Genomic DNA, 23,198 nt, shown 5'->3' on the forward strand with positions numbered 1-23,198 from the left:
TCAGCTCCCCGCTCACACAACCTCCCATCAACTGCGAGCCTCTCCAACCTCCCTCGTCGTTCCTCCGTACAACTCTCTTTGAAGCCCCTCGTCAAATACAGCCAAATGATCCTTCCAGCAAGCTCCCGTCGTTCAGCTCCTAGCCGCCACGTCGCTATCTAGAAGCTCCCCTTCTTCCTCACGTAGCCACCTTGCATGTGTAGGATGCCTTCCCAATCAGTCCAGCCACCTCAGCCTAATTTGCCACCTCATCAGTGACATTTCACCACTCTCAAGACATTTCCCCCAAATCACATTAAATGCACATTTTGGACCTTTAGTCACATAATTCCCACACACATTAGCATGCACATTAAGACTTGCATGTACCCCCATACACACACATGAAAAGCCCCTTGACATGGGCACCAAAACATATCGAATTCCAGTGCACATTGACTCAGGAAAATATTAAAAAACCTTCATGACTTGATTTACATGACCACAAAAACATTTCACCTGACCACACACTGGACACCCTTGCTCTGGAAGTCTGGTACAACCACATTGCATTTCATCATTTCCCATGAAGTCCCTGCAAAACATACTTTATTAGCTCAAAAAATATACATCATTCCATCATGCTTGTGAAAGAAAAATCCACAAATGCCAAAAGCCCACACCTACCCTAGATGTGTACAACTATGTGCCTACCCATAGTTATATACATTGCTAAAAAAACTTGATACAGATTTTGTCCTATCACCGTACGTGCCCGTACAGCCTGCGATCAAGGCACCATACTACCAGCCCGTACCAATCAGCAATTAAGGCCCATACAAACTCGTACTGCAGCCCGTACAAGCCCACGCTTGAGATTCTGTACCAGCCCGTACATAGAATTTAATGCCCGTCTGTACGTCGCTGTATCAGCAGCATTAGCTGGCATTCAATTGCTCCTCCCGTACACGATCCCCTGCATCAGCCCGTACAAAGCCCGTACGGCTGTTTCCAGCCCTCAGCCCACGCACGTCACCCGATGCAAGGATACCCTTAGGCATCTTCCACACGACTAGCATACACCCCCCGGTGTAGTGTTTCTCCATGCCTGAGTGCTCCTGAGCCCGCGATCCTCTTCCTGCAAGTTGTCACCTTCATCTACGTCCAGCTCGTTGACTAGAAGCATCCCTTCATCCATCACGTAGCCACCTTTGCATGAGCAGGATGCCTTCCTAATTAGTCCAGCCACCTCAGCCTAATTTGCCACCTCATCAGTGACATTCTACCACTCTCAAGACATTTCCCCCCAAATCGCATTAAATGCACATTTTGGACCTTTAGTCACACAATTCCCACACACATTAGCATGCACATTAAAGCTTGCATGAAACCCCGTACACACACATGAAAAGCCCTTTGACATGGACACCATAACATATCAAATTCCTGTAACATGCAAGTGCACATTGACTCGGGAAAACATAAAAAAACCCTTCATGACTTGACTTTACATGACCCTAAAAACATTCCATTTGACCACACACTCGACACCCTTGCTCTGGAAGTCTGGTACAACCACATTACATTTCATCATTTCCCATGAAGTCCCTGCAAAACATACTTCATTATCTCAAAAAAATATACATCAGTCCATCATGCTTGTGAAAGAAAAATCCACAAATGCCAAAAGCCCACACCTACCCTAGATGTGTACAACTATGTGCCTACCCACAGCTATATACAGTGCTCAAAAACTTGATACAGATTTTGTCCTATCAACGTGATTTGAAGTTCAACCTTGGGAAGACCAAGGTTATGATCTTCAACACATCTCGAGCAGCCAGCCATCGAGGAAAGTTCATCTTTGATGGGGAATCAATTGAGACTTTTGTGTCTTATGCATACTTGTGAGTTCTCTTTTCACGCCCTATCTTCACAATGATACACCAGTACCTTTGTGCACTGCGTGTTGACCACCTTTATAAGGATTGTCCGATGTGAAGGCCTTCAACACAAGCCACCATTGACCCTAAGGCCACAAGACTTCGTCTGCTAAGTATTGAGAGAGGTCAGGTATCGTCAGTGTCCTTGAACGCAACCACAAGGTTGTAGGCCAAATCCGTTAATAGAGAGCTTCGTAAGCAGGACAAAAGGGACAAGGCTAGTGTATCACAACGTGGACCGGAAGGTTTAGGAAACATGGAGAGCCTCAACCTATATTAGGGCCACAACACCCAAGGGACATGGTGAATAAACCAACACCTTGGTAGCAAAACAACACCTTCTCAAAGCACATAACTTGATGCATGAGTGCCGAGAGAAATTTGAGCGATGGCTCAAGGCGAGCAAGGAAGCGATATGGTCCGTCCAAGGCATCATGTAACCACCCGAGCCTCTAAGTACTTGCATGTACCCAAAAAGGTGGATGAAGGAGGTGCTTCGAGCTCCTCAATTGAGGGATTCACACTAATGTAGCAGATGTTCGAAGAGGATCCTGCTTTACAACAACTAGAAGAGGACAGTAACATGTTCTTCTATGGTTTCAAAGAGCGAGAATTAGTCAGCTTAGAAAATTACTGGGCCTCGAGACATTCTTGGGTTATCTTTATTTTTACCCACAGAGGTAAAAGATGCCCATTGCAGCCTTACTTTGAGGTAATCCCATCCTCCACAACATCAAGATGATGTAAGCTTCCTTGGCTGGCCCTAACCTTGTCCAGGCCACTATTTCAATATAGCCTTGAGGCCCCATCCATTCCAATCACCTATCATGAGGTGAACCAGGTCATCATAGGACCTCCTACAGGTCCACACACACAAGACCTAGCTAGCATTCTATGAGCTTTTGGTAAAACTCAACTTCTACAGAGACCACTTCCTGCAGTAGTTTTATTGGTTCCCCTGATCGGATCCATCTCCCCACATGCCTCGAGGATCTCAATTGGGTAATTTCTGAGTGTTCTCTCACCAGCCACATATCAGACAAGGATGAGCACAGGGCATCCCACATGACTCACGAACCTGTACTTTATGTGACATGCAGGAAATTGAGTCAAGGAGCAATCTATATTCAGAATCCCTATGTACAATGAGATACATAGACTGCACTAATCTATTCAAGAGAAGATTTGGACCACTCTCAGGTTTCCAAGTAGCATGTAGGAGGAAGGAGGTGGAAGATAAATATTAGATGTCACATCAAAAGTGTACAATGAGGGGTAAATGGGGACTTATATAGTCCCTCCACATTTCCCACCTAAAAGCCCTCTAAAGGGCCTCTAAATATGCCCTTTTCCCCCCTTCATTACAGCCATCCCTTCTTATAGAATTTGCCCTCAAAATTTTACATCCTGGCTGTCCCAAAAAAAGTGCAGCAAACAGTAACTACTAATCTGCTAGGCTTGGGCATCATGTATATTCTCCTTAGCCAATTGCAAAAGGGCATCCATTCTTTCCAAGTCAGTTCTTGCTTGCTGATTTTTAACAGCCATGTCTGAAATAAAAGGCGGCGTCCCAACCTTGCATCCATACATTGCTTCAAAAGGCTCCACATGGATAGACTCCCTCCCTTCCACTACTGTATGCACGCTCTGTTTTCTCCCCTCCGGTCACAGGAGGTCAACCAGATAATCCATGAGGATCTCTTACAGCTACACACATTCCGAACCTGGTTGGGACCGCACGAGCTTCCAGTGAAGCTCAACTTCTACAGGGATCACTCCTTGCATATCTCAGAGGAGGGTTTCATCGACCCACTAGGATACACACAGATCCACTTACCCCACTTACTGAGGATCTCTATTGGACAGTTTCATGTCTTTTCGCACAGACTTTGTATCGAGAGAGGAAGAGCAGAGGGCCTACCGAGGGAGAGGCACATATGCACATTATATGACACACATGAGGTTGAGATGGAGGAGCACTTCATCTTTAGGTGTCTTGTTTACTATGAGATCTGTGGGCGTTTCTACTGCCTCTTCAGAGATAGCTCTGGGGTTTTGTCCCGTTTCCTCTGCTATCCAAACCAGAGATGCTTGGCGGCCTTCATTCATGGGACAGTCAAGCACCGCGAGAGGCTTCTTCGATCACGGAGACAGGAGCTGACTTCTTCCTTGACAGATCCATCTCAGAGCTCTATCACGGAGTTCTTCCTACCTAATCACACGTACCCCCACGATACAAGGCCTCCACATGATCGTGACCCAGAGCCAGTGACTCGACAACTCAGATAGAGGGTTGATGCACAGATTACCCTTGGGGATATCCCCTCTCTATTCAAAGCCGGAGCCTGGCCGATAGGGGTTTGTGTAGCCCTTGTTAGGCGTAGAGCTATGACTAGGAGACGTCACAGGGCCACACCCGTAAGCAGCCGCCAACATTCTATCACCGATTTCATGCCTCCATTGCCCCCACCCACCATGATGTCCTAATGTTGGTGATGGTGATGGTGATGGTGATGATGATGATGGTGGTGGGGAGGATTTTGATATTGATATGTAGTCCACCACTTACATGACTGTTGTACTGTTGTACTTAGTACTATCATTTTGCATTTTTTGCCCTGTACATTGGTGTGGATGCTCGTTTAGTAGCTCCACCCTTACAGCTCGTTTGTACCAATATTTTCACAGTCTCATAGACCCATCGGTCTTCCGGAGACTTCAATAAACTCTCTCTCTCTCTCTCTCTCTCTCTCTCTCTCTCTCTCTCATTGCCCGCATGATCCGAAGCAAGCCATCTGTACCACATCCGATAATACGAGCTGAATTAGCAGCTGCTCCACTAGTGACTGAGGCTCTGTTCCAGGCAGTAACTTGCATACATAGATTGTGGGATCTACCTGGCTCCAGATATGCACGGTTGGCTATGATATCATCTAGGCAGCTAGCAGAGGAGGGTCGAACATGGTGCTGGTATGCTCAGCTACAAAAATGGTTTGTAGAGCATGAGTTGACAATGGATGCACTCCCAAGTTAGACCTGTCTCGCCATGACTGAAACAAGATCATTAGAGCTGATATTGTCAAGTTGGAGAGTGAGAGAACCTGGACTAGACCACATGAGCCCTTAGGGAAGAAGATGGCATACTACCAAAGCCATTTTCTGCATTTATCTCCAGATGAACTCATAGCCAGGCCAGCATACATGGACACACACCTATCTCACGGGCTACGTAGTATTATTGGCCAAATTCGAACCTCATCACATCAGTTGAGAATAGAGACAGGGAGATACACCGACACAGCCCCTCAGGATCGGATATGTCAGTTATGCCAGTAGGAGGAGGAGACAGAGGAGCATTACGTATGTAGATGCACGGTATATTATGAAATCTGAGGAAGATACCACTGTCTATTCAGAAAAGGATTTGGCCCACTCTGTAGGGTGATGGAGTACGAAGATAAAAAATGCTTGGGTTTGTTTTTATCAGAGCTCAAGCGACATAGAGAGACTTTGTTGGGAGACAGACAGCCGAGACCAGCCCCACCTAGGCAAAGTACACTCAGAGACTTCTTCACTGCCAGCACCTCAGCTAGTTTTATGCCCTCCCCGCCATCAGAAACCCCTGGCGCCACCACCACCTTATCACACACAGGCAGATTGCAACACTCTAGTGGTGTGATTTTGGACCGAGCCATCGCCATATCCACATCACGGAGGCCCAGGCTCCCAAGACCCCGTGCCCGGCACCCATATCTTCATCGGATCCGTGCCATCATTGCCAAACACAGGAAACGTGTGGCACCGAGTTATGAGATCCTAGAGCTGCCCATGATTGGGATTTTTGACATAAGAAGAGTGCAACCCTTTTATTGATTAGCTTTCTGCCTATGCTGATCAATTGGTACTTTTAGTAAATACTTGCTTGGTATTTCATTAGTTTTGGGTCACTTGCAGTCCCTCTGACTGTAAGTACCTTTAGTAGCTCTCAGCCTTCAGCTTATTTATTTTGTTGTACTCTTTGATGAGACAACACTAGCAGATGTATCAACTGTTTTAGTCTCATAGGCCGTTTGGCCTTTTAGAGACGTTAATATATATCTATCTATCTATCTCTCTCTCCACCCTAGTGAGGCCAACTTCCATGTACGCAGTACCTTTTTGGGGAAGTGATCTATTAGCGTCAGAGTGGAGGAGATTTGACTGGCTACAAGCGGTTATGGGGTCTAGGATGATCAAGCGTAATCTTTTAGTCCCCGATCAGAAAGTATAGGCGGAGTTCTCCATGACACCTCTCCAGGTTTATGGCATTTTTCAAACGGTGGCATTTCTCCAAAGACTTTGGGCCCCACCCCAGTGGAGAATACCGAGGATGGCACTAGAGTCATCCAAACGGCTAGTAGAGAGCAGGCTCGATACAATATGGTATGCACGCGTATCCACATGGTTTGCCAGGCATGGTATTTAGATGAACCGACTTTCCCTCTTTCAATACAGTATGGATGCACCGCCTGAGTTGATCCCGTGAGATGAGATTAACCGTATCATACTCTTACAACTCCATTATCTCGAACTTGGGCGGAGGACCAAGAGTTCCCCACCAAGATCCAGTTCTATCATGACCACTTCCTGAGAGTATCAAAGGATGGCCTCATCATCAAACCCCAATACCTCGAGGAGGACAGAGGAGCCTCACATGCACTGAGGATTGCCATTGGACAAACGAGGGTCTCATCCCATCAGCTGAGGATTGAGGCAGGGAAAGCTGCAGGGGTGTAGTAGCTTGGTCAATGCATCACCGATGTCAGCATAAAAACGGATGAACCTTCGGTAGTAACCCACACGCCCCAGAAAGGATTTCACTTCTCTGGGTGTGCAGGGAATAGGCAAGGAGAGTATCACTTCTACCTTAGCGGGATCCATAGTCATTCCTTCAGTAGAAACAATGTGTCCAAGAAGTTTCCCTTGTAGTGCTAGAAAGAAACATTTGTCCAGGTTTAAGCACAAGCGGGCTTCTCTGCACTTATAAAAAACCAGCCATTCTTACTGTCGAAAGCAGATAAGCCATTGAAAAAGACCTCAAGGAAGTGGCCAACATTCTCCTAACCACCTTGGTGTCTACATTGTTTTTGACTCCTCGGAGATAGCACGTACAGTGCTTCAGGCTAGCCCGTTAGCACTGAGCTCAAGGAGGATTTTTTTGACCCCTTTTTCATTGGGGTTTGATTATGTCGAGGAGGACAGCCAGACAACGTCACTCTTCATCAGATTTCTAGGCCTTCCTTAGGTGTACCATCGACTTCTACATTCCATTGGAGCCGCCTTTGGAGTGGTTACTGAGATTCCCCTCTCCCTGAGATGCCTTCTTCAGCAGCAGAGCCAATCAGGTCCAATGGGACCACTTGTTAGGGTCATTGTCTCTGACCCTAACATCTCGGATGACCACTTTATGCTTCAGCATCCAGATGGATCCTTCTTCAGAAAGAAAGTCGAGATTGCAGGGAGACAGGATCAGTGTAGGATTTGCAGGACCCTTGGGCACTTTGCTAGAGATTGCCCAAGGAAAAAGAAAAGACATAAAAGATCCACGGGTGCGCCTCATAGCTTCACTCGACCTGGACCTTCCTCACGACTAGCTCCTACCGCTTCACGTGCTGCTAGACCTTCGACTTCACAGCCAGGACCGTCAGCCTCTCGTTCTAGTACTTCTACAGCGCGGACAGGACAGTCAGCACATCCTGTTTTGGTCGTCCCCCATTGGGTGCCTATCAGAGTTGGGGAGCCAGTTCCACCTCAGGCTACCACTGATGGGGCCGCAGACCCGTCTTTTCAGATAGGAGACATTTCTATCCTGGTTCCATGTGCAAATGAGACTGCTCCTGCCCCTTCACGTGTTCATGTGCAAGAGCGCTCACCTAGGGAGATCCTGTCGGTAGAGACCCGTGCCTTACTTGAGAATAATGCCAAAGTCGTGGCCGAGGTCATGCAGTATGCCGAGTTCTTGCAGCACCCTCCTCCCTCTTTTGCACATCTGCCTACATCTGACAGAGGTAAGGGGGTTATTGGTTCCTACTACTCCTTTTGCAGGGCTCCTTCGCACTCCTGCGCCAGAGGTACTTCGCAAGAATTCATTTTCAGTTCTAGCAAACTTGGCTGAGTTTGAGGTAGAGGAGGAGTTTGTACCATCTACGAACGGGGAGCACATTTTTCAGACATCTGTCGACAAAGTTTCCCTTGTGTGAGTGTGCTATCCCCAGTTGACTTCCCTCCTCTTGATAGGAGGAACTTTTCGTAGGAGAGGGCTTTCTCCGCTACCAAGTCGGGTAGGATCTTCCATCCGGCCTCCTCCTCTCGCATATGAGGATTATCAGTTGGAACGTTTAGCGCCTCGGGGGTGTACCTCACCGCTACCGCAGGCAGCTGATTCCTAGTCAACTTCATCCACGTGTTTCTGGGGGTCCCATGGACATTCTGATGATTCAAGAACACAAATTGGATGTCAGGGATTGTGCCAAGTCGGGTAAGCTTCTTTCATGCCATACTTTTTGGTCACCTACCTTGGGCACCAGGGGAGGTACTTGCATCTCTATTTCTTCTTCTATACTCCCCTTGGTGATTGGACACAGGATCATAGTCCCTTCCAGAGCTCAATGGATTATACTTTTGATTGGTGGGCATAAGGTTGGTCTTTTAAACCTTTATGCACCCAATTCTAGAGGGGATTTTGTTCTTTTTTGGAAGGAACTGCTCTCTTGGTCACATATCGCAGATGCTTGGATTATAGGAGGCGATTTCAACATGGTTGAAACGCCCTCAAACAAAAAGGGTGATAGGGAAGGTGGCATTCACTCCATAGAGAGAGCAGCGTGGGATGCCTTCCCTTTTCAGTACAGTGACAGAGATGCTTGGCATGACGATGCTTTTCACACTCAGCCATTTTCTCTCCTGTTTTCTTGGTCGAACAGGAGATTGCAGATGCCTATACATGCATAGGTTGGCATATTTTATGTGGATGATTGGGCTCTTAACAGAGGTGGTACTGTTTGCATTGCAGCTGGGGTGTCCACTTCGGATCATTTTCCAATGGTTTTGATGGTCTCAGATCCTCATGTGAGGGGCCGCTCTACCACTGTTAGGATTCCAGATTCCTTTTATGCCACAAATGATGCTAGAGTGGTTATTTGGCGACACTTACCTGGGTTGGTGACACGGGATATGATTGCCTCACTTGATACACCCTTCACCAACGTAGAATTCAGGACTCCTCTCTCCGCCCTTCACAAGGGCAAGTGTCCTAGTTCAGATGGACTTACCCCCTTATTTTTTATTACTTTTTGGGGATCACATTACCTCAGCCTTGTAGGGTGAATGGAACTCGGGTAAGATGTCAGACTCACTTATGGAGGGCCTCATTCATTTGATTCCAAAAGGGGGTTGCACAAATTTCGTGTCTCAGTGGAGACCGATTACCTTGCTGGGTACCTTGTATAAAATCCTAGCGAAAGCTATCAGCCTTCGTTTGCAGCCCTTTCTCCCAAATCTTATCCACCATGATATGCATAAGGGTTTTGTGCATGGCAGGAGCATCTTTGATAACATCTTCTCATTTTGGGAGGCTTCGGATTGGGCCATGCATAATGGCCCCAAACTGGCCATTCTACTCTTGGACTTTAAGAAAGCTTATGATAAGGTGGACTGGGGCTTTCTGAAGGGCATACTTACTCGCTTTGGTTTCTCATATGCATGGATCAGAGGGGTGTCAGCCCTCTACAGATCAGCTCACAGCCAAGTTCTTATTGGTGGAGTCAAGGGGGACAGGTTTGAGCTTACCAAATCAGTCCGTCAGGGATGCCCCTTAGCCCCCTTTTTATTCCTTTTTGTGGCTGAGGCTATGAGCTATTACATTAGAGCTCAAGTTGGAATTGTAGGGCTTAGGCTTCCTCTTAGGCGGGAGGATGAGCTCTTAGACCGTGAGTTGAAAGATGATATGGCTGTTTTTTTTAATGCCACTCCACAGACATTGACTTCATTCAGGACGGCATTGGATTTGTTTAGCATTGCGGCAGGTGCACACATTAATTGGAACAAATCCAATGGCTTTTGGATCAGTGATGAGGACACTCCAGTCTGGGGGAATGACATAGGGTTCACTTGGATTCATAGGGGAGTCTCCGTCAGGTATCTGGGATGCCAAGTTGGGGTGGGCATATCTCCGGCACAGTCTGGGGGAATGACGTAGGGTTCACTTGGATTCATAGGGGAGTCTCCGTCAGTTATCTCGGATGCCAGGTTGGGGTGGGCCTCTCTCCGGCATAGCAGTTCACTCCCGTGTTGGAGAATATCAGGAGGAAACTCATCTTTTGGAATTCAGACAGAGTTGACCTTGCATCCAGAGTTGTCGTTGTGAACCAGGTATTATTGGCCACTGCCTGGTTTGTTTGCTCATGTTGGTGCAGATCTAGAGGTTGTATTGCTCAGCTCATGAGACCTATCAGGGACTTCCTATGGAGCAGTTTAGATGGCACCTCAGATGTTGTAGCTAGGGTGGATCGGGAGACCCTTATCCTCCCCACAGGAGGAGGTCTCAATATTATTAACCCGAACTTGTAGTGTATGGCGTTGCTCTGCAAGTTCGTAGTACGTGGATTGATGCCCTGGAAAGATTTTTTATCACGCAGCATTCAATCTTATACCCCTTCTCATTGGGGAGATTGGTTGGACAGAAGCAGATGGATCTTTACTTCAGCCCATCTCAAATCTCCCCCTTCCCCTCTCATGGCTGCTATTCTGAAAGCTTGGGGCTGCTTCAGAAACACACTTCGCAGAGTTCCACCCACCTCTCATGAAGTCACAGGCAGCCAGTCGTGGAATGACTCGATTTTGGATGACCATGGCAGGCCACTTGGAGTGTCACATTATATGTAGTGGTCTAGATGGGAGAGGGAACCTGCTTCTACAGTAGGCACTTGGCAGGCCTTTACGAGTCTCCAGAGGATCAGAGACTTTTAGCAGTTGGCCACCTCAGAGGGAGTGCACTCAGGATACAGCAGATACAGGCAGCCATTCTGGCAGAGTGGATTGACACAGATGGCATGCCGATCATAGAATCCACTTTGTGGAGAGCACTTTCACGAACGGGCATTCCATTACAGATTATTACACACGAGGATATCCTAGTTGGGGCAGGGACTCACAGTGGTATCTTGACCCTGATCCTATTCTCCTTGTGCTGGGGTCTTGGAGACTCTGGCTGTATGATGGTTCTCCTATTAGGTTCTTACAGTGGGACCCAGGGGAGTGGGTATGGATTGATGAGGGACACCGAGAGAAGAACTTCCCCTTCTTTCGCTACACAGTTAGAAATTCCCGGAGATTGCAGCTTAGCAGTAGAGGTTGGAGGCCCTCCAGAGCGCCCCATTGGGATAGCTTTCAGATATCTGCAGTTGTGCGGAAAAACTTCTGGCCTAGGCTCTAGAAATCCCTCAAGAATAGAAAGATCACTCTTTTCTTTTGGCTTTCTATTCATGGAGGGATTGCAGTGAACCTATGGAGATCCAGGTTCGGGGCTGACCCTACTTGTCCACGTTGTCACATTGCAATTGAGTCAGTACAACATTTCCTTTGGGAGTGCAGACAGGCGAGGACGACGATCTGGAAAGGTGTTGCTAGGATTTTCAGCATCTTTCATACAACACCTTTCTATATGACCTGGGGTTCAAAGGCTTGGTTATCTCTTACTGGCCCTCAAGTGTTTTTCGAGGGACATGATCCAGATCTCGCTCTCATTGTACGGTGACACTCAGTGAAGTCTTATTGTAACGAATTGAGAGTAGCTATGGAGGGTTGAAGATAAACATAGCTGAAAGGGATGAAGTGATGAACACGAAATGCAATTGATACTCTCATTCAGAAAGAGAAGCCTCTAAATAGGCTCAATACAAAGGTAGACGACATCACACATGAGCTCAAGAGAGCATCTCGTGATCCATAAATCACTCCTAGATTATCTCCATCATACCTACCAAATGAGTCGAGCTCAATCCACTCCAAACACACATCTAACAGTGCTTATGGGCACCTAACTGTGCCTCTAGCACACACACATAGAACCTAAGGTGTGCCTGGGGCATACACCTTGAGATATCCCAACACTTATTCCCTCCAAGATGTTCCCTTCACTCCTTTCAAAGCTGCTCATGCCTCAGTAGACATGTCTTGGGAGATTTTGGCTAGCATTGCAGCTTGGCATATTTGGAGAGCTAGGTGTACAGAGGCGATGGAGGGTATCCAAGTTCACCCTTCCCAAGCTATGGCTAGTATTTGGACCGACACAATACACACTCTAGTGGCCATATGGGCGAGTATGCAGGGATCCTCCAGAGCAACCACTGCGAGGAGAGTTATTTTTTTCAAAGTTTGTAGAGGATCTCCTTTCTTCTCTGAGTCTCCCTCAGGGTTGACATGGCATTTTCAGCCTCCGCCTTGGTTTTTTATTAGCTCATTTTGAGCTGTTTTTTTTCCTCATGCATTGCATGATGTACTCCCGCATTTGAGCTTGCTCTCGCGGTTTTCATTCATACTTAATGAAGTAATTTTCTTGAAAAAAGTAAAATAATGCAAGAGCCTGCCATCATCTCTTGTCAATACCTGCCCTTGTTGGCTTTCTTCTGGCACACTTGTAGATTAGGCGTTTCCAAAACATTTCCAAGTTTTGGAAATGATGCAATTTTGGAAATGTTAGGAAATGGGGTTTCCTAATATTCTTGCACGTTTCCTGCAACTAAGGCTAAAAATGTGACCAAGCAAAGTGGGCACATAAATGCCATCCCACACGCTCGCCTATGTGATGTGTACCTATGACATGCGTACCACAAGAGGAAAATCAAAAACCATGGCAAGATTCTAAATCAAGACAAATAGTGACACAAGAGACAGGGGCAAGACAAGAATGACAATGGCAACATCACAATTCCAACTGGAAGCATAGAAACAAGAAAAACTATGAGAAATTGCAGGGACCATCATCAAAGAACATATACAACAAACACAGACCCTTTGCTCTTCGTAAGGAGTACAAAGACTCTTCACACAACTCTTTGGAAGGCTGTGGCTCCCAACCTCAACCAGCCCAAAACTGGCTGCCAAGACATTCGTTGTCTCTTTGTGTGCCCGTTCTCTAAAGAGATTCTCCAAATCATACTTTTGTTCAATTCCTTGCTAAAAATAAATAGTAAATACATAAAATATTATTCTTGTTGATACTCCTTGCAGGCCATTGGCTTACTCAACCACTCGTCCCTCATTAGCTATGTTCTCATTCCCTGAACTCATCCTAGCAGTGAGATAGTATCCCCTATCCTTCATGGCCAATCAATTAAGTAGACAAGTTTAACTACCACACCAATTGAACATAGGTGATGTTTGGCTATACTCAGTACAAGTGTAACAAATCAAAAGACACCCTAAAAAAAGCTCAAATCACCTTAGTACTCAGGAAATTAAGAAAACTAGACTTATCGATGCCACTTAGGACCCATTCAGTTCATGCAAGTGTCAAATCAACAACTAGGGAAACCAATATATTTGTCCTTGGAAAGATGACCTAGGATTTTGTAATGAAACTTGGGGTTTAGTGGAGCGATGTGCATGATGTGAAGAGGTGGTACTAGCATAAGAGTCAGCATTCTGACTTTCTAATGTTCAACTGCTCTTGTTATGTAGCCATCGTAGATGAAGAAGTTAACAGATAGCTTATTTCTTGAAATAGTCTTGCTATGTGAATTCATTTTATTTACATTCCCAACTGGTCATTTCTTTTTTATACAACAGTTTCCGAATATGTCAATGGGAGAAACAACGACTTCAACGAGACCAAGAAGACATTCAAGTCACATTGTTCTTATAGTGGACAGGAAACAGATAAATTTAAAGGAAAGACGGAACTTTCTTACAGTTCATATGGAAGATGACAACTATCAGACATATGGCCAAAAAGACTTCCAAAACAGAAACAACTTCTAGCAAGGATCAGGATCCTGAACATATCTGGTGCAGAATGCAGGTTGTGCTATGATGTTAAACTTTTCTCTGGACGCAGGGAAGGGGAGGGGGGGCACCAAGTTTGGGATCCCTAACCTTAGAACCAGTTTTCCATAAAGCAAACGTCCAAATATCTACTGACAGTAGGATGTCTTCAAAGAATGGAGATCGCTGTAGGCTACGAACAGGTCCATTATGACATTCTGAGATATTCTTTATGAGATCCAATCCATCTGGAGTGTTGATGTCTCCCTCCAGTACATCTCCATTCTGAAAATTGAGGTGTGAAGCAATCATCAAGACACACTTTATGTCCACCACTTAACATTATTTACAGTTGAAAGATTCTTTCATGTGTTTACATTTCCAACATCTCTTAGGTTTGGATTGTTGTGTTAGAGCCAATTTTATGATAAAAATCGTAACTCCATTCTAGCTCTACATATACTCAAGAACATGTGTGATTCTCCTTTTGTTATTAAGCAAGCCATTGAAAGCACAGGGGTTTAGCCTGATTTAGTACAATCAATTGAATGCCAGTACTAATGGCTGTGTCAGAGAAGCTGGCAACACTATAAGGGGATAAGTCCCTCCGTTAGCGCACAGCATCAGAAGGATCTCTGTTACATCTAGATCTCTCCGTACGTTCTGCTCTGCTCCGTGTGCTCCACACCATCCACAGGTTCGCTGGTGCTCTCCAAGGTTGATGAAGGGATGAACATCTGTGCATGTCCGTCAGAGGCCTTACAGCCAGGTGTGTTCATTTCGTTATGATAAAAGATTGTGCATCATTACAAACCTGCCGCTTGGGATATCTCTCATCATCCTGCTCAGAAAAAGCTTTATCTCTCCATATTGGTTTCAACGATGCTTTGTCCATTTCATCGAAACCAACAAACATTATCAAACGCCAAACATTCTTTCTGGCACAGACTAAAGTCTTTCTGGAAGACCTATGCTTTCCCATAGTGGGAGAGCCAGTCAAAACTCATTTGAGCGCTAGGAGAACCAAGCTGCTGGGAGACTTGGAATTGCCACGATTGTCTGAAATGCCTTTTCAGACCTTTTCACCTTGTTCACGTACCTGTAGGACGCAATTCACCCATGCAGCGTTAGGTATCACATGGAGAGCTGGCTGATCAGCATGCATAGATTACGGCTACACTTTAGGCATTGAGAAAGGGCAAGGAGGAGAAATACGAGTCTTGCAGAGCATGATTGTCACCCATGATGTAGGCAGTGCAGGAAGCTTGTCTCGACTCCAAGTTATCAAAATTTTCACTATTAATAGTGATGTTCATTGTGTATCGATTTTCTTCTCTGAGTTTAAAGTAATGTTTGTCTACCTTGGCGAGAGCCTTTTCACTTATCTGTGCTGATATAAGCTTAGTCACAATTGACTCTGAAATCTCTCCATTGAATACAACTGTAATTCAAGATGTTATGCTGCTCTATCTGTCAATCTGAAACATATTCAGTCCTGTAGTATTCTCAACCCTGCAAAAGAGACTCAGGGATGACCTCAAGATCATATTTGGTAAGCAGGCTAAAATTTCAAGTATGCTCCCACGTACCAATTTACAACACTGGCCAACCCTGATCCCGTAACTGATGCAGATGGAATGAAGAGGGCAAATACATATTATTTGTTCCTCCAGTTATGTTTTTTATCGGTTGCCTCTATTTAGTACTTAACGATCAATAAAGATGTCTTAAAAGACCACAGGCAATGTTTTTCCACATTCCCCAAATTGTTAACTTCAAACACTATCATGGAACCCTAAGTTTTCACATCTGAGTCTAGCTATAACAGGAGGAGCATTTCCCTTGTGGCATCATATTCATAGCATACTTTCTCTAGACTGGCAAACATTGTGAACAATGTGATAGAAACAAACCTGTTGATAGTCCTTATCTTTTGATTTAGCTGATTGTAACTGATATTTGTTAAAGAAAACTTCAGTTTACATTGTGGGAATCCACTAGGCTAATTGAGATACATGCAACGGTCTAGATAGGACAGGGGACCTGCCTCCACTATATGCGCTTGGTGAGTCTTTAGAAAGCTGGCCCTGCCGGACCATCACACTATCACTCAAGACTTGCAGGGCACCCGTAGACGCGCCCTGACACATCTAAGCAGATAAGAAAGGGGTACAATGGTCACTAGCTAGGCAACTTTTCAGGCATAGGGTTCCTCTACTAGAAGTCATCTGCATCCTTTGGGAACGAGGAGGAGAGACAATTCTACACGAGGTGTGAAGCGTTGGAGATTCGTTAGACTGATAGCATAGGATCCAATTAGGATGCTACTCTACACATGATCAAAGTGGTGGGCTTCAGCAATGTCCGATGGACCGTAGATCCTCACAGCATCTTTGACTTTATGGTGGATGCCCACTTCAGCATCTACGATGTGACCCCAGAGAGTGTCCCTGGATATATGTGGCAGCTCCCTATAAGACTGTATCCTTCTTCAATACAAAGTTATGAATGCTAGGCGAGGACAGCTTCAATGGATACCCACGTAGAGAGCACGTTGGGAGACCTTTGGCATCACCTTGCTTGTGCAAACCCATATTTTGAGACGACTTTCGATATCCTACCAAAAGAGAAAAATTTCCATGTTTTTTGAGGTCTTCCAACATGATGGACTCATGGTCAGCATATTGTGATAGACTTTCAGTGCAGATCCCAAATTGTTGCATTTCTATTAAGGATCAAACTTGGGCAAGGCCATTCTCATTCCTGAAGGGCTCCCTCAGCTCATCACTCTAGATGTAGTGCCTGTTTCTGTTCACAGGCCTCAGTCTTCCTCCATAGACTCGCCTTGGTAGATCATTGCTAGCATTACTAAATGGCAGATTTGGAGATCTAGATACACACAAACCTTAGATGGGGCTCAAAACTTTGCCTATCGATCACTTTCAGTGATCTAGCAAGATATTGTATATGCCCAAGCTTCAAGGCTCTTCATGTGCCACAATGGCTAGGAGAGCCTCTTTCAAAAGAGAGTGAGATCATGCCCAGAAGGCCCTCATGGTGATCACAACAGCCTCCTTCTTTTCTGCATGATTTTGTATGATGTTTTCTCAGGAGTCTATCATGATTCTAAGCATTTTGGTCATACTTTGTAGAAGTTCACTTTTGTGCCTCCACCCTCCTCTCGCCGAAAAGAAATGAAAGAAAAGAGAGAGCTTCACAAGAGCTCTAAAGACACAGCATCACGAATTATGTCCACCAATTCAACTGGGAAGGACTTTCACCTCACTAAAAGACAGATTCCTATACAAATTTGGAACAAAAAGCCCAAGCTCCTTCACAGACCTTTTTTTTTCCATGAAAATGACTTCTATTAAATATGAATTAAACCCACAAGAGCAAGCTCAAGATGGAATTACGTCATGAGAACTGAACACCCTAAATGGGCCAATATAAAGCTCCTCATAGCAAACCAAAAGAAATCCAAGGTTGGGCTGTAAGTGCCATCTCAAACCTATTGTGGTCTCCGAGAAAAAGGGGGAGCCACTCCATCTTCCAAGAAAAATAGCCCTCCTGGTAGAAGCGCCCGGGAGGACCCCTGCATGCTCACCCAAATGGCCATGAGAGTATGTACTACATCTGGCCAAATGTTGACCATGGTGTGAGAAGAGTGGAGTTGAGATCCATCCAAGGCCTCTCTGCATCTAGCTCTCAAAATATGCCATGCTGAAATACTTGCCAATAAGAAAGGGAACATCATCCTTAGAGCAAGACTCTACGAGTGTCGACGAACGGACAGAGCCCAAGAAGAGTCGTGCCTCTCATAAAAGGGCCTGAGGCCTTAAAAGAGAGAGCCAAGCCACTGAGCCTGAGGTCATAGAGAAGGGGAAGGGAGAAAAGATGCTCAAAATCATAGCAATCCCCTTCCAAATGATCCTTACCTGTCTGCAATTCCATAAACAATGTTGAATAGACTCCACACCAAAAAGGCATGGAGGACAAGTTGATTCAAAGTTGGACCTCCATTGGTTCATTGCAATCCCTTCGTGAATAGAAAGATAAAAGAAAATAGTATTTTTTCTATCCTGAGGGATTTCAAGAGCCTCTTCCAAAAAACTTTATGCAAGTCATCAAATATCTGAATTTTTTTCCAATGAGGAGCTCTAGAGTGCATTACTAACTGATTTTAAATCTTCTTGCATTACTAACCGTATAACGAAAGAAGAGGAGGCTCTCTCAGTGCCTTGTATCAATCCACTCCCACTCTTTGAGGTCCCACTGCAAAAGCTTTATAGGGGCTTCTCCATAGAGCCAAATCCTCCATGAGCCCAAAGAGAGATGAAGCGGGTCTGGGTCTAGGTATCATTATGAATCCGAGCCATGCTCCACATACCTATGATCCTAACAGGCTGAAAAGGGACTCCCAATAGAATATCATGAGTAGATCTAGACAACCTGCCCCCTGACTAAACATCGAAGACCAAGGCATCCTCATCTGATCATCGTAATGCTATGAGCTGAAATGGAAAACCTATCCCTATGGAAGCCCCCATCCAAGTAGAGCAGGAAATAGGCCTATCATCTGTATCAAACCAATCCGCAGGTATGGCTACATTAATCTACTGAATTCTCCCTACAGTTCCTCTTAGATGACTTACTAATTATAATTCATGATCCTCTAGAAGTTTTCTGAAATCTGTCCAGGATCCCACAGAATAAGCAGGACCTCTCTCCCATCTAGACCATTTCATACAATAAGAAGTTCCAAGCGGTATACTATGCTCATCAAGTATGCTATCATGTTGGAATATGAAGCCAAAGTGAGTCAAAAATGAGTGTACTAGGTGTCTAGGGAGTGTTTTATAGTCTAGTAAGTCCTAGACATGCCACGTGTCATATTGGGAGTTATCCCATATACACTATGGCTTTCTAGAGTCTAGTGTCACACTATATAGTGTTGTACTTGTCTTGAGTCTTTAAAAAACCATCAGTCAACATCAAGCTTTATACTATGTGAGCATTTTGGTTATCATTGCCTAGCACTTGTTCTTTCATTTGCTTTCCATTTTGCCTTTCCATTATGCTTTCCATATTTCCATTCCGTTCCTAGTTAGCTCCATGTCTCTTCATATGGTATCAGAGCTAGCTTTCCTCAAGGAATGAGGAGGCCTTGAAGCCCATCTCAGACCTATGGAGAGGCTAGCTCCTTCCACCCTAGTTCCACTCTCTCTCCTTGTGAGTTCCTTGAGCTCTTCTCCTCCACCCGAGCCTCACCGTTGAAGATCTTGAAGAAAGGACTTCACCAACATGTAGCTACCTTCTCTCCTCCTCTCCTCCTCTTCTTCCTTTGCCTCTCCACCTTGAGATCCTCTTCATCGGTGCCCTCCTTCTCAGCTCCGACCTATGTGTCTCCATCGACCTGCAAACAGGCCGTACAGCCCGCAGTAAGCAGGCCGTACAGCACGCAGCAAGCAGGCCGTACAAGCCGTACAGTCCGTACGGACTGTACAGACTGTTCCTATACAGCCTGCCCGTACACCTGCTGCTCCTGCTCCAGCCATACGATCTGCCCACGCTGCTGCTGTGCCGTACAACAGCCCGTACCAGCCATACGATCTGCCCTTGGGATTGCTTCCAAACTTCAGCTCCTGCTGCCCACTTTGCTCCTATGCCTGCCATTCTGCTCCAAACGTAGCTCTGCTGCACATGCAAGCTGCTGCCCACGTAGTAGCTCTGCTCTCACTTGTTGTCCACGCTGCTCTGTCTTCTCTGCCCGTCACTTGATGTGAGCTCTTGACATTACATTGCAGTGACTCCTCCACGTGACTACTCCAAACTTTGGTGAAGACTTCCCGAGCTAAATATGAGTTCTCCGATACTACTCAAACACACTCCACTGCAGTGATCTCTCTGATTAGTGCATTATATTGAGCTTGATGTAGACCACTCTACATCAACAAGTGACTTCTTCAACATTGCTTATTCGATCGGTGCCTGAGGTACTTAGCATTGATTGACTTCCCGATTGGTCGTAGTGCTTGAAGCTTCTACTTCGACATTGGTGACTCTCCTTCCTGTATTTTGAGAGTCATCATATAATTGCTCCATGTAGCTACCCATGGACTTCACCAACACATATTTTGGGGCATTCCTGCCTAGCGCTTCATCAACATCGTCATCGACTCGCAAGGATGTGCACGCATGTGCATTAGCTACTTGGAGGACATCTCTTACTTCTAAGAGATCTATTTTTATTATTCCTACAGCTTGATGTATTTTGGAGTACTCTGCCCTAGGTAGTCCCCCTAAAATGATCTGTATTGAGTGCTTGATTTTCATTGATTCTAAAGGTCCTCTGCCTTGGATAGTCCTCCTAAAAGGATGTATTGGTTTTCCTATTTTGGTGTGTGGCTTCCTAACATGTCCTGTTATGAAGCCAAAGGGGGGATGTACGGTGGGAGCCATATGTATTGGCTTTGATAGGTCTATTTGTTTATCAGGCCTAGCTAGAGTTCTAAGATGTTGGTGTATTGGTCTCCTAGACCTCTGAGTTGGTCATGCATCCATGCATGATGAGCCTCTGAGCCATGTTAAATGAGATTTCTATGTTATGCTTACTAGCCTCTGAGCCATGCTCACTTGCCTCTGAGATTGTGTGGGAGCCATGTCTAGTTCTAGACCGGCATGCACAGTTTTTGATGACCGTCATTGTCATGTTCTGTTCTTGGTTCCATTCCAATAGTCTCTCACCTTGCCTTCATGGAGGGGTGTTGGAATATGAAGCCAAAGTGAGTCAAAAATGAGTGTACTAGGTGTCTAGGGGTGCTTTATAGTCTAGTTAGTCCTAGACATGCCACGTGTCATATTGGGAGTTATCCCATATACACTATGGCTTTCTAGAGTCTAGTGTCATACTATATAGTGTTGCACTTGTCTTGAGTCTTTAAAAAAACATCAGTCAACATCAAGCCTTATACTATGTGAGCATTTTGGTTATCATTGCCTAGCACTTGTTCTTTCCATTTTGCCTTTTCATTATGCTTTCCATATTTCCATTCCGTTCCTAGTTAGCTCCATGTCTCTTCATATCATTCCACATGATAGGCTGTCTATTGATCTCTTCCTGAGTGGAATGGAGAATTCTCTAAAGAGTACTCCTGAAGCTAGCCCAAGCTTTCAAGATAGGAGCCATAAGAGGGAGACTTGAGATGGGCTGAAGTAAAGATCCACCTGGTAATACCCATCTAGTCTCTACTTGAAGAGGGAGTACAAGATTGCATGCAATGAATACATGGCTCTTGCCCATGCATAAGTCCCCTGACTATAACCTTGCAAAATGAATACATGGCTCTTGCCCATGCATAAGTCCCCCAACCATAACATCGCAAAGCAAAGCCTTGCACTACAAGTCTGGATCAATGGTATTAAGGCCTCCTTCCCATGTGGGGAGAATCAAAGTCTCCCAAGCCACCCTAGCTATAGCATCTGTTGTACCATCTTGTCCACTCCATAGAAAATTCCTTATAGGCCTCTTGAGGTGAGTGATGCAATCCCTAGAATAACACCAACATGAGCAAACAAATTATGCCACCCACCACCCAAGAAGCAAGGTCAAGTCTGACTAAACTCCAAAAATTGAGTTTTCTCCTGATGCTCTCCAACACGAGCAAAGTGCTATGAATACCCATACCGACCTGGCATCCCAACTACCTAACGCAGGCACCCCTCTAAATCCAAGTAAAATCAATATTAGTCCCCCAATTCAAAGTGTTCTTGTCACTAATCCAAAAGCCTTTGGATTTATTACAATTCATGTGTACACCAATACAGAATATATCCAAGGCTTCCCTAAAAGAGGTGAGATTCTGAGGAGTGGCATCCGAAAAAACAACAATGTCATCCACCAACTCACTGTCAAAAAGCTCCTCATTCTATCTCAGGGGAAGTCTCAGTCCACAAATATCAGCTTGAGATCTAAGAAAGATAGTCATAACTTCAGCCACAAATAAAAATAGTAAAGGACCTAGAGGGCATCCCTGATGGACTGATCTAGAAATCTGAAACCTCTCTCCTTTGACCCCTCTAATAAGCATTTGGCTGTGTTCTAACCTGTATAAAAAGGAAACCCCTCTAATCCAAGCATCTATGAATCCGAAACAATGAAGGGTGCCCTCCACATAATCAATGTAATCATCATCAATATCACCATACGCATAGTCCTCCCTAACATCATCATCGTCCTAGCAGATATAGCCTAATGCTTTCTCAAAGTCCAAGAGTAGAATAGCTAGCCTCTAGCCACTCTGCATAGCCCAATCCAAATCTTCCAAGATGAGAAGATATTATCAAAGATGTTTTTGCCATGCACACAGCCCATCTACATGTTATGAATAAGATTTGGAAGAATGGGTTGCAAATACAAATTAATAACTTTTGCCAAGACTTTATAAAGGGTGCCCAAGAGGGTGATTGGCCTCCATTGTGACACAAAATTTCTGCAAACCTCCTTTGGAATAAGATGAATGAGACCCTTTGTAAGTGAATCGGGCATAACACCACAGTCCCAAACACCCTGCAGGGCTAAGGTGACACAAGCCCCAATTGCGTCCCATAAAGCAATAAAAAAGGAGGATGTAAGCCCATTTGATCTCAGGCACTTAAGTGCCTTGGGGAGCATGAATTGGCACTATCCTTCTTTGGGTGCTTTTGAGAGTACATTCACACTCCCCTATGTTTGGTCCCAGTCACATTGAGTCAAGACTGGAGACCATCACCTTGCTGGATACCAGTTACAAAGATCTTAGCTAAGATCTTGAGCCTATAGCTATGGCCCCAACTCGCTCATATCATCCATGACACAAGATAGGTTTTGTTCAGAAAAGTAGTTTCCTAGACAACATCTTCACCTTTTGGGAGGCAGTATATTGGGCTTGAGAGAAGTCTCAGCCTATCATGATCCTTCTCATGAATTTCGAGAAGTTATGTGATGACATAATGGAGTGGTCGTTTTCAGAGGGCACCATGCACAGTTTAGGCTTTTCACAGATGGCAAGATACTTAGGCCCTCATGTCTAAGCTCACGGATTCTATTGGATTCCATGAGGGTAGACACTAGACTGCCACGTGGGTATTGACATCTTAACAGACCAATAGGTTTTCCCCATGCTAGAGAGTGTGCATGGTAAGCTTTTTTTAATAAAGACTTCTATCAAGTATGAACAAAACCCATGAGAGAAAGCTTAAAGTGAAACTACATCA

At 45.1% G+C, this 23,198-nt stretch overlaps 1 protein-coding gene across 1 annotated transcript in view; it reads right to left on the reverse strand.

The window, feature by feature from the left end:
- The window catches only part of LOC147896770 (uncharacterized), a 72,052-nt gene that overhangs the window by 18,779 nt on the left and 30,075 nt on the right, over positions 1-23,198 (reverse strand). Inside the window, exon 8 of the mRNA XM_087381854.1 lies at positions 14,055-14,228. Coding sequence (XP_087237980.1) covers positions 14,055-14,228 — 174 coding nt within the window. The remainder of the gene's footprint in view (positions 1-14,054; positions 14,229-23,198) is intronic.

Source organism: Dipteris shenzhenensis, chromosome 11 (genome assembly GCF_047967505.1).
Source record: "Dipteris shenzhenensis isolate YYH24624 ecotype China chromosome 11, Dip_SZ_1.0, whole genome shotgun sequence".
Lineage (NCBI taxonomy): Eukaryota > Viridiplantae > Streptophyta > Polypodiopsida > Gleicheniales > Dipteridaceae > Dipteris > Dipteris shenzhenensis.